Below are 18,416 nucleotides of genomic sequence, written 5' to 3'. Positions count from 1 at the left end.
ACGGCAGAGATTAATTGAAAGGTCCCCGCAAACTGTGACGGCTCGTGGGTGGCTTAAAAAGTAACTGCGAAATCCTGAGTGACTTTTTGGGAATGTAACGTTTACAAATTACAATTGATACGTAACTACATTTTATAGTCTACTTCATGGAATCAATAGACCAAGATAAAACCATGCATGTATTGTACTGTATAACCAGAGTTTATAATATATATAGAATCGCGGATTGAAGTTCCGCTAATTTCTGATACTATAGCAGGTGTCCAGCACTCCTAAACGAATTTTCCGGCAATATCGCAATAAGTGTATAAACGTTTGTGCGCTCCCGTTTAAGGGCAAATCGAGCATTTACCCTTTTTTAGGATTCTGCATCAAGGGTTTTTGTGTAGCAATCGGTGCCTTTTGAAAACTGGATCGTCCCTGTCGATACACAAGGTTAAACGCTCTGTACATTTTTCTGCGGAACTGTCTTTCATTTGTGGAAGTCGACTTGGATGACGGCTTACAGAGCTTTGATGAACGACAGTTGTCAGCAACCAGAGCGACAGCGATCTAGTCGACATTAAGAAAAAATATTCGTTTGACTTGCCAAAGTTTCGTGTTTTTTCGGCAGCAACTCCACAAAAACACATCGGCCAACACGCAGAAACGTAAAAACTTCACCGAATAACAGACGATTTGAACAAATTACTGAATGAATGAAATGTCAAAAGGCGAACGGAATTATAAAGCAAAGCAATTTTTTCTTGAAAATAAAACGTAAAGAATTCGGTAAAGGAAATGACTATGGCGCGGCGGTAATATGGTGCCAGGTGCCGAGGGCCCGAGACTAAATACTGACTATACAGCATTAGGCCTGTATCAAGCCTTGCAAAGAGATTAAAATCTTTTTGAGTTTGGCAACTCGTCTCCTAAGGCTAGGAAATAGAAATAGCAGCAGAAGTGGAGGGAGGGTTTTGAAATCGAGCGTAAAGTTTTATTGGTCATGAGTCATGACATAGCTTACCCCCTGATGACGTCTTGCAATAAACAGAAACTACAATTTACTACTGTATCGGCTTGGTAGTGGTTAGATCGCTGGACTCGCAATCAGGCAAACCAAGTTCGATGCTCGACGGCACTAGGCTATCGCTACTAAGTCCTACTATACAAGTTTGGCGCTACCTGCACGTGGCGTTAAACCCGATCTTCCGTCGCCATTTGCATTTCCTCACCAAAGCACCGTTACTGGTCACTTCCAGTTTCTATTAGCATGCGCTTATGCACACGAAGACAACAAGTTGGAAACGTGCTCTTGCATGGTGGAAAAATCTTGCTGATACCAATTACTACGGCCATTAAACAACCAAGTTATGCAGTCAAGTGTTCAAGCAACAAATGGTTGACTGTTGTTTTAATCCTGTAGCCTGTATGGCGAAAGAAATCCGGTTTTTAGTGGCAGTAACTGTGTTGGGAGTGCGCTTTCTCACTTCCAACGGGTTATATCTTTGCACCGATCCCAGCTTAAACTACTGTAGTTGAAACTGGGCCACGGTCTGGCAGGATTGTCGCAACAAGCAGGCTAACAAAATTTTATTGAAAGTTGACTATCACGCAGATATATACAACAAAAATATGCACAGCTAAGTATACGATAACGCAACCATTGACAAAATTTAAAACAGTAGTCCTGTAGGGCACGGAAGTTTAAACAAAGTGTGAGAAAAGAAGAAAGCTGCTTCCACGTCTGGCCACACGACTGTAAGACAGGTTCAATTAAATATACAATTTCATGTAAAAAAGTAAAAATAAAACATTTAAGCGCACACGATTAGGGCAAATAGTTTAACTGCGGTCGAAATAGATAATTAATGGGCTTTCTATATTTCCATTTTTCATCATCCATTATAGATTTGGTCAAACTGCACATAAATTGGACATAGAAAAGGTTATTAAACTCGTGAGCAATCAGTAACTGTGGATCCGTTACAAATCTACAAATAAAATTCTGGAGTTAGAGCAGCCCCAGAAAATATCACTGATTAAATCTGGAGTGTTCGACTTGGGTTTAAAGCAAAATAACAGCTATTTTTATGACGGATACAACAAACATCATCAAATCAGATGCCGTTTACTGCACTGATAAAGGCCATATGTTAGAAATAAATCTACTTTCCAGAAAAAGGTTTCCTATTTTTCTCAAACCTTTTAATTCTAAAAATAGTGCAACCAAAACTATACGACATGGTCTAAAATGAATAAATTCAATGACATAATAACAATTAGTTGGTTAAGTCCACAAAAATGCACCAATACGTTGGGTATGGTAAACCCCCATCAGGTACCACATGACAAAGACATAAGTTGAGGTGATTCAAGCAGACTGTTTTACAGTAAACGAGATTTATATAGCTGGCCACGAATGAAAATAAGGGGAAAACAAATTTAAAGGTGATCACGAGTTTAAGAATGATCAATGGATTTTTTTCTTTACTTGTGACTGCCAAAGTAGAGATGTAAAAAGAATGACTAGTTTTCTGGAAAATTACTTTTCACAGCAAAACACACACTTGCATGTACATATAAAGGCATATACTACGTAGACTTTACCAAGACTAACATGGATTTTCTCGATCATGCAGTTATGGATGAACCACGAAGAAACTGAACATAATTTAAACCCTGCCCCATGTTGCTCAAGACACGATGCAGCAATAATTGTTTTTCGTGTGGGAAAAGAAATTCTATTACTTGACATGAAGCAAATACTTTTGGGTGAAAGGAAATCTTTTCACAAGAACCTTAACAAAGCATAAGTTACTTGAGAAAAGAACAACACTAAAAAACACTAAAATCAGAAAAAAAACTGTCAAGTTTTTTGCAAATGTACAAATAAGACAGTCAGTGCCGAGAACAGTTATCGCTCAAGATTTGACATTGACGTGCCGTTACTTTCAGATCTTGCATTTCCTGCCGCTGAAAACAACAAGTGAGTTAAGTTACTGTATTTGAAGTAATTATTCCACCTAAGGTAAGACATACTGTTTCACATTGGTGTAGGTCTACTACAGTATATACATGAATGTCTCATAGGGTATCATATGACAGTGCTGAAATAACACTACACTAATTACGTCACTAATCAGAAAGTCGTGCTACTCTAAATAACCATGCGCTAAGCTCCAGTAATTTCTGTTTGCTTAGTCAACATCATAGCCAAACAAAATGGAGCTTTTTAAACACACCAGTTCAGCTAAAATATGCCGCATGATGGCATGCGTAGTAAAATGTAAGGGTAAAACTACATGACAACCACCCTGACCTTCCATATCACTCCAACTCTGATCACGACTCTGTAACAAATGGTTTGAGTCATCTTGTTTCGGTCTCCTCATAAAAGAAGACATCCCATTCGCTTGAATGCTAAAATTATAATAAATTTACGCACAGATCTTTGCTGATTTTAAGCCTGTAGCACAGAAGAGATTGTATTGTTACAATACAAACTGCACACTAAACTACTGATATGCTTGACCTAAATTGCACAGGCAACTGATGGAAATTGTCAAGTCAGCAAGGCTCAGACATTGTAGCCATGACAGTAATAAAACACTTTGTAGATATCTCTAAACGATACACACACTGTAGCATGCTATGATAAGATGACTTTTCTTGTCAGAGCCTATACAAATACTTGAAGATATCAGTTGTTTCATGCAAGTTTAAAACATGACTCACCCTGGTACAGCGTGCCCCTGTTCTGGATCAGATTGCATTAAACGCATCGGGAACGCCATCCCGTCTCCCATGCTGCGTGAGAAATACATGTAAGTTGCAATCTTGTTAAATTATAAATAATTAAGTGAGTGCAAACAAAGGCCATGAAGTTAAACACAGTTTCCAAAGCGTTGGCAAATTAGATCTAAAGCTTTAGCAATATTTTGGGGTACAATTTTTTTTAAAGATGGCTACTTACAATAAAATGTAATGTATTAAAAACATATTCATTAACTTAGTTTCCAATACAGCTAAAATAGTATCAAAACAGGAAATATCTTCCCAAAAGTAAACAGGTTTTAGGTTTTTCCACAGTTTTCTTCATCATCTGTATCTAAACATGAATAATTTATAAATCTACCTTGAAAATATTGGTAAAAACCATAGTGACTTCTTTTCACCGAACACTTGCTCGAAATTCCTTTTCGGACCGAGGTTGAACCCGTTTTTGTCTGGGCCATTACGAAACATTGGAGCTCTAAAAGTTTCTGTTGACCATAACATTAAACATTACATGCAAAGAACAGTATCTCAACTGAAACTACTTTGTATTAGAACTTGCTAATATTTGAAAGAATATTCATATTTCTTATTTTTCATACTATCTTACAAAGTAAAAAATGTCCGTAAACTTTGGTTATTGCATATTACATTGGCTTACTTTTTATAGTTTCTTTATACAGTACCTAATTTCATATTGGCAAATTATTCTATTATCTTGGCCAATGTTATGGCGTTGAGTTGAAATAGCTCTAGGGCCTAATAAGCTATCTAAGGTATGCGAGCTATGTAAGCTTCTGCAATGCTAACGTTTTGCAAAAAAGTCATCTTTAAACTTTAGCTGAAGTAATGACCTCTGGTCAGTAATATTTCTATATCTTCGCTTGGTAAATGCATGGAATAAACACATGTAATAAAAAGTTAATATATACTGTTGCATTGGTATACAAAGCAGAATAAAAATTGAAAAATGTTCTAACGCTTTTTAATCACATCTGTACGAAGACAAAAAATACAGGGTTGTACAACATATGGACTAAATACATTATAAAGTATAGTGTGTCTTTCTTACAAGTATAATATTGCACAGTACAACCTACCTATAGTGGTCCTGTTCTTTAAAACAAGATAAACATGATAACCAAAAAGACCGGCCAGACTAAACGCAAACATTGCTGCCGTGAAGAAAAGGAAAAGTATATGAAAGCGAGATGCTGTGTTTGGCAAGCCATTCTAAAAATATACTTCATTATAATTTGGAGTCATATACATTATAACGAAAATGGTTTGCAAGAATTTTTCAACAATCGTGTAAAAAATCTAAATCCAATTGTAATTGTACCTACTGTAATGGCACATGGGAATGATATGATCATTGCATTGCCATGGTATGCTAAGCCTTTTAAATGACTATTAGGTTATAATATATAAAGTATTGTGATGAACATTTGTCAGTAAGCAAGCATACAAACTTTTAAAAAAACAATCGAAAGTCTCACCGTCCAAAATCTGATAAAATACTGAAATACTGTTGCAGCCACATAAAGACAATAAATCAGACCATACATGAGAAAGAGGACAAAGAACTTGTAATTGCTAAATCCAACGCAATTGTTAACCCTGCAAATACACAAAAAAATATCAACAAATTGAAAATATATCTCTCTAGTAAGGTGTCAATGCTGAAAAGAAACTGCACTTGCTATTTCGTAAATAGTAAAGTTACAGTTGGCCACATGAGAAAAGAAAACACCATATAAGGAAATAACATAAATATTTTAAAGTAATTAGAGATGCATCATAATAAAGGTAGATAAAATATTTATGTTTTGCAGAAGATAGAATTTTATACAAGAAAAAACAAGCCATAAACTTACCATGGGCAGTAATGATCCATTTTTAAAACACACTGGCCTACAATTGAGCAGTAATGGCATCTATCTGGTTTCACCATGAACGAAATATTGCAGTAACGAATTCCTACAAAAATAATTTAGTCTTATAGTTTATAGAGAAATTTATATGGAAATTGCATTATTTATGATCCATTTCAGCCATCCTGGTGTTGTATAAAGCTCAACATATGTCAAAAGTGAACTAAACATACCAAAAATTCAACAACATGTAACGCTATGTACAGTACATTCTAAAAATGTCAGACTGTCAGAGACAAAGTTATTAACACAAACCTCCGCCGAATGTCCGAACTTCAATTGGCAGGTCCTTTGCAAATTCTTTCATAATCTCCTGGCGCTGATCTTCATGCGTGCAAGTCAGCATACGCTGCTTAACCTCATCAGGCATATGAAACTGCACCGCAAAAACAAAAGTATCACATCAATTAACAAAAAGGCATCCAACATATTACCCGACATGGAGATTAACATGTTTGATCATGCAGATGTATGTGCTTGTTTTTTAAAGAAAATTTAACACCAGCAGCAACCAGCTTTGCTTTTTCTCACAAAATGCTAAACTTTTTTTACAGGATGTGTAACAATAAGTTGGCTATTTCACAAAATTTACAGGCAATACCAGAAGTGAAGTTAGTTTATAAATTATGATATTTTGTGGTGGGCTAATTATTATTGAAGTTTAAACTCAAAAGTACGGTAAAAATGTTTAAGTTATGTTCTTGTGTCACTCTTTCAGCATAAAGAAAATCAATAGAAATTTAGTTACAGAAGATTGCTAAAGCTAAATACTCTTAAGCTCATATATTATGTATAAGCTTTACAACTACCAGTGAGATACTATTGCATATGTTGAATATTATGAAAATATCTTTTAATATTGAACAGACCAGTAAAGGATGACGCTACACTTAAATAGTAAGATAAACAATCCATTGGTCATTTTATATAAAAATATTACAACCGACTCAAGTGTTTAGCTTATAAGTCAAAGGAAAATTACATTTACAAGTAATATTCAGGAAAGCATAGTCTTTGTTATTGAGATATAAACCACAGAGACTGTCCTTAATGTGGTAAAAATTCCACCTTCCTGGCCCATGCAATTTTTTTCAATAGCCTACTAACTTTGCAACTTGTATAAAATAATGTAACTGAAAAAATATAACTGTAACTGGGTATTTTCAGAACTTTTACACACAGTGAAAAAGACAGAACAACACAAAACTAAACACATATAATTATATATTAGAGATAGCTAATATGTATCAATTAAATTTTTATTTAGATGTGCTTGCCTTTTCAGATGGACCAATTATATCAGTAAAGATTGTCTGCCAGTATGACCAAGCGAACATTAGGAACACCACATGGTAGAATATGAGATACAACACTGCAAACAACAAGTTTAATAAGCATATACCTAAGGTAGTAAAATAAATTACACACAAGTAGGGCAGGAACTTTAGGCATTTTCTTTAGCCATTAGCAACCTTATACCGATAGTAACCAATCGTCAAATTAGACTGTTAACTACAAAAAAGCTGCTGTTTATAGTGAATCTGGATGCAAAATGTTGTATTAACAAAGTAGATATTATGTCGTGTTAGATTCCAAACTACAAAGTTTATTGTAAAAATGAAATACTCAAGCATTAAAATTATTAACAAAGCAGTACATTTCTAAGGGTTGATAAAGTAAGAAAAACTTTGCTTTCAAATTTTTATATTCCGCTAAGAGCTAATAAATTTTTAAGGCGCTAAGAGCTTTAGCCACTAGGCAACCACTAGCTGAATATATTTTTTCCATTGCTACACACAACTGACCTTTTTCAGGAACTGAAGTGACAGTAACTGCAAAAAAATAAAATTGCATATTAATTACTCTTAGTTTCAATTTCTTAAAAAACAACTTTTCTTTAAGTTAACTGTTTTCATACTTTTATTTTTACTTTAGTTCAATGTACAATAATTTAAACAACCAAATTACAAAAAATACTCGCACTCAAACTTGGATGTACTCAGACTACTAAGTATGTAGCTCACACATAAAATGGTAGGATCTTAAGGTTATAACAGGAATAAGAAAAGGGCAATATTATGGTTATTATAAGGTACAAAAATTAAAAAAAAATCATATTCAACGCCAACTAAATGCATTTTGCAACATAAGCAGTCTGGATGAAAGCTGTAACTTACACATTGTTTTAATATTTATACACTTACAGATGCATAGTTCAACAACATATGCGTAATATGACCACAGGACAATTAGAATGATAAAAAGACAGGGTATCCATCTCATCAAACGTGAACAAAAGTTGGCAAAAGACATAGCCATAACTGGCCTTGGTCCAACAGTAGAGTAAAATTTAGCAACAAATTTTCCTTCAGTTTTCTTGTTTCAAATTGTGATTGATGAGCATTAATAGTGACAAGCTAAAACAACTGCAATGTAAAAAGTTTTATTTAATATTTATACACTAGGGAACCAAAGGTTATCTGCATAAAAATGTTTTTAAAGACCTAGACTTGGCCAGCGTTTTTCAAAAAATTTTTAGCCACAGAACACCAAGTCTTGTTATTTCCCAAAGCACAAAAAAACATGGTGCGTAGTTGGGGGTCGTAATGCAAAGTGTGGCACCTGAAGCCAGCATCATTGTTCACACCAAATTTTTTTTATCTTTATGTCGATTTATAATAAATGAATAAATAAAGAAAAGCCAGTTGTTTTAATGCCAATTTACAGTAAAGAAATGAGCTTTTACTGCTCACCAAAATTTGCATCTTTGTATGCATGATTTCTCGTCGCAAACTGCCATTTTAGTCGGGATTAGGGGGTGGTTTGGATAGGGGTTCAACCCGCCAACAAATTCCTGGGTGAATCGATGATAAATAGATAAAGAATGGTAGATAGTAATAATAGTAGATAAAATGGTCTTATGATAAATAAGTTGCACACCCCAGTCCTAATACCTTAATTGCTATAATTTGCAACACCCTAGTCTACTAAAAAGTTTGTAAGAATCGCTAGAGAGGCTTAGTTGCGCCAATTTTCTGTCGCAGAACAAACTTTCCAGTAAGGCCATATACTCGCAAATGGCTCATGCTTACAGGCTAATCGTGACAAGATGCCAATGGCGTATTGCGTGTACTGCAAATTTCTATCTCATGCATGAGCGTGTGTATACAGTATCTACAGTCTGCACTTACCACAAGCAAACGATAAGATATAAGTAGGCAAATAGTCTACGCCGTTACGGTACTGCCTAAGTGTAAAATATAGGCTGAGGTGGCTGCGCCCTGGTATATTTTGCCCAGCAAAGTAGCTACCTGTCTGCTGCCCACTGGTGATCGAAATGAATTCAACAACATTTGCTGTCTGTGATGGACGTTTTTTGGGCCACAACTGTAGCTGATACAATGCCATACTTGTCGCCATGGCAATGGCTCGCAACTTTTTTTAAATTATTACAAATAAAGCGGCTTGCGATTAACTGGACGTCCGAAAAGCTCCGAACAAAGTGAAATGCACGCCCATTCTACTTACTGTACAACCATGATATTAATGTTAAGTGTTAGTTTGTTCGCGGCGATTAGAGCCACTGACAGAAAAGCTACTTTTTTACAGTACGCTAGCCTACATACCTGTGTAAGCAGTAGAAGGTTAGGTAAAAGCATGGGTAGTAGGCTAAAAGATTAGGAGTTTCGCCACTGCTCTACATATTGTTACCAAGGTATTGCACCCGCTGACGAAAAGAATGCGTGACATCACGCTCCAATGGCTCAAAGACTTCAATCTTTTTTTTCAAATAATTACAATTGAAAAAACAAGCATTGCGTCATCCGGTCTAAACGGGACTTTACTGATAAAAATTCTGTACATATTTCCAAAATTGGAATTTTCGAAACAAGATAGTAAAAAACTTTGGAAACAATCATGTAAGGAATTAGCGAACTGAAATATCTAAACAATATATCAACAAAGCAAAATTAAAAATAGCCTAAAAGCTATAATAAAACTGTAGACGCGGAATGAAATGTTGAGTATGCGCTTATGCGTATACTTTGAAACCAATTTGTGTGGCGGAAAGTTATGAATGGATGAGAAGGGTCACTTGTATCTTAGACAGTCGGATTAGCAAGACTGCGCTTAACAATGCTTACGTAGCCTACTTAGGGCCGGTTTTATGCCGATTTCACCGATTTTTTGTAATTGGGCCCAGCACATTCACTCAAGCATGAAATAAAACAATTCTTACTTGCCCTTTTTTATCAGAAAACTTGATTGGTTTTTGCGTATCACATAACAAGCGATTAATACGGCGTTACAAAGTTGTTGCGTAGGCCTACTGCATTTTAAGATTGTATGCACGCAGTAAATTAGTAACTTTTTTGTCTGATTTGTTAAAAGAAAAAAACTGTTTTTGGTTTAATTACAATAATCCAATCGTTTGAAGTAAAGTAGGATCAGGATTTGTCACTTTAGGAAACATTGGATTAAATCATCTTTTGACACAGAGGGATCAGGACTTCATCATCGTAACTTAATAAAACGATGTTATTCCACTTTTTCAGCTAGTTAATGGCAGGAGGAGTGAATACTAGGCTATATCAAATCAACATGCCAAGTGCTAACACAGAAGCACACTACGATTATTCCATTGCGTAAATTGCTATCTGGCTGACAAAACTAGCTTTATGAAGTTGACCGTACGTACGTTTAAATATGAAAATTCATTTCACAAGCAGTTATTGGGATGCAGAATCACAACATTTTTGAACTCCTTTTCTCAACGCAATCTTAAATAAGGTTTGTTTTATTACGGTACAGTAAAAAAAACGTCCATCTTCGTCTGCATTAAATTATAGTGAGGCATAGCTAAAGGGTCCCGCTCATAATTACTAAATTGGGTCCCGCGGTATGCAGCGCCGGCCCTACACGTACGGGATGGTAAATAGGTCTAAAAGCAATAAGCTTGTGGCGGTCAGTGCCACACAAACATCCCATACCCGAAATATTTAGCATAAACTTGGACTTTTACCTTTAATTTTGCTTACGTCTGGGTGACCTTTCGTGTTTTTGCGTTTAGTTTCATTAACCAGTCTCATGTGCACGTGTTACTGAGAAGGTTGTTTTAATTTTGTCAAACGTTAACGTTAAAGATAAATGTAAGTCGGGCGTTTATTCTGTGTGCTCTCTGGGAAGGACAAGTAGGCTAATCTTCGACAGAATTCAGACAATTTAAGGGAGTCATAATTCAGTTGTCACATATAGATATACGCAATGCGCCACAAGCTATACGTTTTTTCCGGTTTTACGTGTGCCCTGCGTATAATTGAAAGTATAATTTCATTTCTTGAGATGTCAAGAAATAGCGTAAACTTACGAAATTGTATACGTAGTTTCATCCCAATGTCACTTCATGGTAAATATTTAACTCAAAATTAATCAACAATGAAGAAACGCCCATGACTAACATGAGAGTCGACTTCGAAGCAAATAAAACAGTGAACATTCTGAGCCAACTTTTGTTTGTTCTGTTGAAAAATACTGCTATAACGCTGCACAACAGATTGGATGATGTAATAAAGGCGAAACAAAAAGTGTAAGGTCGCATTTGCTGAACTCTGTTATAAAACGTGTTTCCCAGTTACGTACATGGTTAGTTGGTAGGCCATCATTAAATGAACGATTCATCAAAAACGTTTCATGAGACACGATGAGTTTGCAATGCAAAGCTAAACTTTTGGGAAGCAGAGGCGACGAAGATGAAATTCGTCGTTTTAAGGTAGACCAAGATGACGGAACTAGCGCAGAATTTTGGACAAATAAGGTAAGTTAAGTAGTTTAAAGGGTACAGGTTATGTTGCTTGTAAAATGCTAGTATCCTATAACTCATATGTATTCAACCATGACGTCAGACATCAATTGTAATTTGTGAACTTTGATTTGAAATTAAAACCGACTTACTTATTTCAGTTGAAGTCACTCTTTCCAGCTTTAAACAACCTCAACTTCAAGATGTATTGGAAAGATAGTGAAGGTGACTTGATTCAGTTTAACACAAACGAGGAAGTCACTGAGGCCCTTTCTTTAAAAACAGGAGACGTTTTCAACGTCACTATCAAAGTAAGTTTGTTGTTTTGGAGTGATGTGTCAGAATCCGTCATTACAAATTTCCAAACTTTGTTTTTCAGAAATCCAGTAAGACACAAGAAAGTGCTTCATCAAGCCAAAGTGGAGGATACGCATATCCGAGTCCTGGATGGCATAATTTTCCCGCTTATTCTTCAAGTTTTCCTAGATTTCCCGATCCCTTCACAAGAGCTCCTGGTTTTTCCAGTGATCATTTTCAAAGGTGTCCGGATCCACGCTGGTTTACTTATTCCTCCATGGGGCCAAGGGGGTACCCGAATCCGCAAAATTTTGGTGCACAAAGATTTCCATCTGGATTTCAAGGATTTTCTGCTGGTGATCCCAGGTTTGGTTGCTTTGGAGAGCGAGACCCAAATGGGGCTTTCTCAAGCTCGTGAATGGGAAGTGGAAATGATGGGAGTGGTCGGCAGTTCCAGGTAACAATATAATTGTTTCTTCGTAAAATGGGGAAATGTAAATAAATTTATAATTGAAAGAATTCCTCCAAACGAAAGATGGCATTGTAAAGATTAAAATTTGTCGATAATACCGAGAAAGTTTGGGCTTGCTGTGAAGTTATAGCATTAATTAAAATTCAAAAAATAGCCGGAAATGCGTAGTCTACAGCCAAAATTGTTGTTAGACGGATTTCAGACTAAGACGTTGAAAATAAAGTATAGGCAACTGTAATTTTTTTGTGAACACCCCAAATTATTTTCAATATTTACAGACACAACAACAAAGTCAAGCATGCCATGATGATTACTGAGTATTTTGGCATCAGTCTTCCAAATAAGCGAAACAAATACGAAACTATATACCTAATCATCACTTTTGCAAATTTGTCGTCATAATTGCTTTATTCGGTAAATTTATAATTTGGTTATATATATAGGCTAATCAAAAATTATTTTATCACTTTTTGCTTATACGTACTTTTATGCGACATATTTTACCGTTTAATAGTCGTCACTGCCTACATGGGTGAACGAAAATAAAATGCTGAACATCATAGATTATATCAAGATTAGTAAGATAAAATATGAGCAAGAGAAAGCGGTAAAGTAAGCTAGAGCTTAAAATGTGGAAGATTTACAAATGAACTTAATAAAGCTGCAGCTGTAAATAAAGCTAAAGCTGCAGATTGTGCAGCACTTTGTGCTCATCAGTAAAAACATTTCACCATGCGGGTCAGAACGTCGTTCTAGGATAATCACGTCATTGTTTTAGTCAATTGTCATCGCCTAGGGTTACCTTGTCAACTTTCTGCTGATTACCAAAACTAATACTAATTGTCGTTTACTCATTATTACGCGCATACATAATAACAAAAACATCTGTGGGGCCGCGGGTATGTCGGCTGTGTTGCGGGTTTGATACCCAGCGGCGCTATACCTACCGTTGTAATAGGCTCTTGGCCAAGGATCTACAGACACTTGCTCCTGCTCCGGACCTGTTGGACAATTTTAAATTCGGACAAGACTATACAAAAAAAAAATTAAAAATGTGTGACAATCGGAACTTGCACTAAGGCTAGCTCCGTAACCGGGGACCAATAGATGAGAAATCATCGCCAGGTTTACGTCGTCCGAGGATAAAGTCCGAGGATAAAGATTATCATACCATGCTAACGTTTGACGTAGCTGTGGTAAATATTCTATGGTTTATGTATATGACAGCTGTAGTAAGTTTTGCAGTTATAAGATATAAGCAGGGTTGCCATGCCGTCCTTATTTCTAAAATTTGTCCTTATTTTAAAGGTCCATGTCTTAGAAAATATGTTTGTCCCTTTTTTCTAAGAAATGTCCTTATTTTCTTCCTTATTTTTGGGGCAGAGGTTCGTATTTTGGGCATTTTGACACCTTTAGTATAACAAAGAGATACCAAAATTAAGAACATGCAGATAGTGTCTTGTTTTTTTTGTTTTTTTTAGTACTATTCGTTGCTTTCTCCTGTTGTGCACTGTTTAAGGTGGTATTCCTTTTTCGTTTCCTATTCGTCCTTAGTTTTGAGTTGAGGTCGATGGCAACCCTGGAGATAAGTTATAAGATGTTTACATCCTAGTAACAGCAAAATATCATCAGCGGTTTGTTTAAAACAGGAACTTGCAGTAATGGCAGTTTTGTTAAGACATTAAGTACTGAAATAAAATGGCTTAGTACTCTCTTTTACTACATCTTAAAGACAACTTTAGGTTACTGAGGCATTTGTGCACCATTACGGTACTAGCGTATAGCAATGTATGTAGGCTAACCATTCTAAAATATGGTCTAGTGCAGAAGTGCACAACCAAATGACGTCACAATTTAAGTAGCTGGGGTCTAGTATACAAATTTATCCAGTGTGCACTTCTATACTAGACCACGAAAATATGTAGCATTGGCGGCTAGGCGTAGGCCATAGTAGTGTGACGGTTACGTCACGAGTTGTTTTTGAAATGGTGAAATTTTATTTTGGGATTTTGTAATTTAGTTGTTGACCTGACTTGAATTCTTCTTAATGACGTCAGATAAATTACCTCGCTTGAAATGGTGTGCCATATTGAATACTGTTGTAATGTTTGCAATCCTTCCTTTTTACTTTTCTCACTCACTTGTTAAGACTGCGTAATGACGTCAGATAAATTACCTCGCTTGAACTGGTTTGCTCTATATTTACTCTTGTATTGTTTGCAATCTCCCCTTTTTACGTTATCGATTTCACTGGTTACTACTGCGCAATGTAACAGGCAATAAGCTTTGCCCGAAGGTGAAAGCCTTTGTGTCTGATAATAAATAAAATGGGAACTTTATAATTTAGTAATTTGTATAGACAGAATTAAGCAACTAACAGCATAATCACGCCGTTTGAGGAATGAGAACTCATACCATTGAAGCAGAAGTAAAACAATTCATCATCTTCGATCGTCCTCGCTCATATTGTGACAATAGCCAGGTCATTATGACAGATGTGTTTGTTGTGTAATACTTCACACAAGTAATACAGCAACAAAACTAATTTGTCATAGTAGAAAGTGTGGCAGCTGCACGCACAAGGTTCATCAACGTGCACGTGGAATTTTTTATCTTCACGCCGATTTATAATAAATAAAAAAATAATTAAGGCTTTAGTGCATGCTAAAAATTTGCGTCTTTGCATGCACATTCTCGTTAAAAGCTGCTGTATGGTAATTGCTGGTCTGGGGCGTAGGGCTGTTAACATAGACCTGATGGATGATTTAAAAGTCTATGTAAATCGTTGTATTTTGAAGTTAAAATATACGTTTTAATGTTGTTCAAATTTATACAGACTTTGTAAAACTTACGGTAGTACTGGTAAGTAATTAAGAACTTAATGGAGTATGGTACAAACTAGTAAAAACTGACTTACAAGTGTTTCTTTTAAATGTACAGTATAATGAAAAAGATGACAGGTTTAAGTTCTTAAACTAACTAGTACCCTGTTTGTGTGTCATATGATAAGTTATATATTAAAGTATTCAATGACTGACATTTATGGTGAAAACATTTTGCTGATTGGCAAAAACCTTACTAGTTTGCCTTCCATACCTCTACCAGCAAATGTGAAAACAATTAATGTTCACTGTAACAACATTGAAAAGATTGAAGGAACTGACGGGCTTCTGCATTTGGAACATCTTGATGTATCATCAAACAAACTTACATCAACAGATGGATTAAATGATTTAATTTCTCTGAAATTCCTTAACCTAGCTTCAAACTTTATCCATGCGTTGAGTAACTTTGAAAACTTAACAAGACTTGTTTATTTGAATTTGTCGTACAACAAACTTGAGTCAATAAATGGATTGATTGAACTTCATGGGCCAAACTCTCACCTAGAAACGATTGAACTGCATGGAAATAATTTGACTGATGTAAATCACGTGATTGCCTGTTTGCAGGGAATAATTAGCTTGAAGCACCTGGTGCTCCAGCAGGGCCCGCACAACAATCCAATATGTCATGTTGCTCAATATAGACAAAGACTGCTCAATTGTTTACCACAATTACAAACTTTGGATCATTTAGATCGGATGGGAATTTATACCGAATTGCCCATGGCTGATGATTTGTCTTCTTTTGATGAGTTTATTTTTGATGAAAACTCTATAGCATCGTCTAATCCAAAAGAGCATGTAATTGATGATGTAGCAATGTCACAGCTTAACGAAAAATCAATTTCCACCCCCCATATTGATGCTGTACTGGCTGCTCGCAGATCATGCAGTAGCTCTGGGACAACTGTTGTAAAACCTCCCAAAAAGATTACTATGTCACCTGAACAGTCACTCACTTCTATGGAAGTCAGTACTCGTTTACATGTTGCTTCCCCAACCCCAAAAAAACAAACTCAATACAAGAACCCTTTAAAAGAAGCTAGTTCTAATGTTCCATCGACTGAAAGCGAGGTTTCATCACCAGCTCCTCCTAAACGATATGCTTTGACACGTAAGCTTGTTCATAAAGGTGGAAAAGGCTTGAGAAAACCAGTTAAGCCCAAGAAGGCAATCACGTCAAGTACAGCGTTCCATGGTAAAGGTGATGGTGTGATGGATAAGACACTTGAAAAACAAACCTATGTCAGCCTTTTGAAAGAACTTGAAAGTGAGAGAGAAAGAAGATGGAAAGCAGAACAGGCAAGTAGAAAGCTTGTAACTGCTATTCGTGACATGCAAGCTGAGCAATCTGAAGGGAAATCACTTCAAAACATGGCAGCAGATGCAGCCGAACGCTTGAAGAAAGCTCTCCTCGCAGAGAGGGATATCAGTGGAGCTTTAAAGCAAGAAAATCAAAAGCAAACAGAAAAAATAGAAGGTCTTGAAGAGAAACTGGCTGCCACTGCTAAAGAAAAAATGTCAGCGATTCGAACGTTGCAGAATGCTTTGTCCAAGAGCAATGTTGAGTTGAGCAAATTGAAGTCCGTTCGATCCAAGGAAAAACAAGAAATGGAATGTAAACTTTGCACTGTTAAAGCCAACCAGGAAGCATTGAATTTGAAAAATGAACAGTTACAGACTAAACTAAATGAATTACAAAATTTGCTTGTGAATAGGGAAACTGAATATAAGAAGTCCCTGACTGGAATGTATTCGATGGATAACTGTGATTTCCGAAAAGCAATTGAATTGCACAGCAATGAACTTGAAAAACGACACAACCAGGACATAGCAGGTTTTAAGCATAAAGTTCAGAGCCTGCAACATGACTATTCTCAGCTTGAAAATGAATTTCGTGAAGCGTTGTACATTGAAAGTGAAAGATATAAGAACCTCTCTCGCGAGCATTACAAAACATCTGATACCCTTCATAAAAATGAAGATCTTGTTAAAACCCTTCAAGAGAAAGAAGAAAAATCTCGTTCAATGGTTGTTGAAATGACGAGCATAATCAAGGAGCAAAAAGCAAAGATTATTGAACTATTGAAGTGCAAAGAGGAAGTTTTAAAACAATACAAAGACAGGATCTTTTGCTTAGAGCAAGAAAAAGAAGAAGGTAAAAGAAATGGAATTCAGTTGGAATTACTAAAGCAAGAGAAATCAAGACTATTATCGCAACTGACAGCGACACAGTCAGTTGTCGATGGCCTGAAAGAACAAAGGAAAGTTTGGGGTCGTGAACTTGCCCACCAGGGTTCAGCCTTGGCACAGGATCGAGGTCGTTTAGAGATGAAAATCGAGACACTGGAGGCAGAAATATCCAATCTCCGTAAAGGTAATGAGAGAGATTTAGATGCACTGCGGATTAAGACAAAAGTTGTTGAAGATCAGACAGAAACCATTCACAAACTGAAAGAGGCACTGGTTGATAAAGACAAAGAAGTACGAGTGAAGCTGGAAGAAGAGTTAAAAGAGCAACGTTGCTTGCGGGAAACAATAGAAGATCTAACCCAGGAAAATGCATCTCTGCAGGAGGAAAACCTGAAACTGAATGAGAGGAAACAGCAGTTAAAAAACATCATTGGCGATGCCAACAGGGATCATGATTCCTTGCAGGAAGAGTATGAGAAACTTAAAAAGAAGTGGATCGAAAAAGGAGCACTCCTCTCCAAGCTGGAGCATCAAGTGAAGAACATCACAGAAGCTGGAAAACAGCGAGAGACAAAGGTTGCTGAAGAGCGTGATGATGCTATAAAGTCTCTTCAAGTAACCAAAAAGAAAACTGACCAGCTGGTGGCAGCATATGAGGAACAACTAAAACTTGCGAATGGGTCTCATGTCAAGGAAATGGAACGTTTTCAACGAGATAAACGCGAAGAAATAGAAAGAATGCAAAACAAAGTTGTTTCGGTTGAAAATGAAATGAGCGACCTTCTGAGGGAGGCAGAGGAGCAGAAGAAACAGATGAACGAGAAAATGCATAAACTGAAGTCGATGTTTCATGAATTCTCCTAAACACAGTGGCTACTTTTTCAAGCAGAAAAGGCGCCCTTTTAATGAACTGGTTTCGTGGTGCGGCTGTTTAACCCTTAACACCAGGGAAGTCAATCAAAAAAATGTTTTATTGAAATTATTTTCAACTGCACTTTTTGTTTTTAATTCTTATATGTCGTGTAATATCTTTGGCTCCATCTTTATGATTAAACCATCAAATAACCACCCTTCCATTT

At 36.3% G+C, this 18,416-nt stretch overlaps 3 protein-coding genes across 3 annotated transcripts; 2 read left to right on the top strand and 1 right to left on the bottom strand.

Annotated features, from left to right (window-relative positions):
* Positions 1–1,557: 1,557 nt before the first annotated feature.
* LOC143462565 (palmitoyltransferase ZDHHC20-B-like) lies at positions 1,558–8,927 on the bottom strand. Its single transcript, XM_076960789.1, has 12 exons — positions 8,444–8,927; positions 7,895–8,116; positions 7,496–7,522; positions 6,968–7,062; positions 5,946–6,066; positions 5,634–5,736; positions 5,256–5,376; positions 4,857–4,989; positions 4,118–4,244; positions 3,718–3,789; positions 3,302–3,402; positions 1,558–2,955 (listed from the first exon to the last, which is right to left on the bottom strand). Exons 2-12 carry the CDS (start codon positions 8,007–8,009, stop codon positions 2,897–2,899), a joined length of 1,074 nt encoding a protein of 357 aa, XP_076816904.1. The 5' UTR covers positions 8,010–8,116; positions 8,444–8,927; the 3' UTR covers positions 1,558–2,896.
* A 1,913-nt stretch (positions 8,928–10,840) lies between these two features.
* LOC143459235 (uncharacterized) lies at positions 10,841–12,826 on the top strand. Its single transcript, XM_076956288.1, has 4 exons — positions 10,841–11,505; positions 11,652–11,801; positions 11,870–12,244; positions 12,538–12,826. The coding sequence occupies exons 1-3, from the start codon at positions 11,392–11,394 to the stop codon at positions 12,203–12,205; spliced, it is 600 nt and encodes a 199-aa protein (XP_076812403.1). The 5' UTR covers positions 10,841–11,391; the 3' UTR covers positions 12,206–12,244; positions 12,538–12,826.
* Positions 12,827–13,921: 1,095 nt separating this feature from the next.
* LOC143444248 (leucine-rich repeat and coiled-coil domain-containing protein 1-like) lies at positions 13,922–18,414 on the top strand. The gene has a single exon (XM_076943419.1). It carries the CDS (start codon positions 15,262–15,264, stop codon positions 18,199–18,201), a length of 2,940 nt encoding a protein of 979 aa, XP_076799534.1. The 5' UTR covers positions 13,922–15,261; the 3' UTR covers positions 18,202–18,414.
* Positions 18,415–18,416: the final 2 nt, after the last annotated feature.

This window comes from Clavelina lepadiformis, chromosome 1 (assembly GCF_947623445.1).
Source record: "Clavelina lepadiformis chromosome 1, kaClaLepa1.1, whole genome shotgun sequence".
NCBI classification, from domain to species: Eukaryota; Metazoa; Chordata; class Ascidiacea; order Aplousobranchia; family Clavelinidae; genus Clavelina; species Clavelina lepadiformis.
This window is presented reverse-complemented; position numbering and strand designations above follow the sequence as displayed.

Coding starts and splice junctions, on each gene's coding strand:
- LOC143462565 (XM_076960789.1), bottom strand. CDS start 8,009: ATGGCTATGTCTTTTGCCAACTTTTGTTCACGTTTGATGAGATGGATA. Junction 7,063..7,495: donor CACTTCAGTTCCTGAAAAAG/GTCAGTTGTGTG, acceptor TGTTGTTTGCAG/TGTTGTATCTCATATTCTAC. Junction 4,990..5,255: donor ATTTTATCAGATTTTGGACG/GTGAGACTTTCG, acceptor GTATATTTTTAG/AATGGCTTGCCAAACACAGC.
- LOC143459235 (XM_076956288.1), top strand. CDS start 11,392: ATGAGTTTGCAATGCAAAGCTAAACTTTTGGGAAGCAGAGGCGACGAA. Junction 11,506..11,651: donor CAGAATTTTGGACAAATAAG/GTAAGTTAAGTA, acceptor TACTTATTTCAG/TTGAAGTCACTCTTTCCAGC. Junction 11,802..11,869: donor TTTTCAACGTCACTATCAAA/GTAAGTTTGTTG, acceptor TTTGTTTTTCAG/AAATCCAGTAAGACACAAGA.
- LOC143444248 (XM_076943419.1), top strand. CDS start 15,262: ATGATAAGTTATATATTAAAGTATTCAATGACTGACATTTATGGTGAA.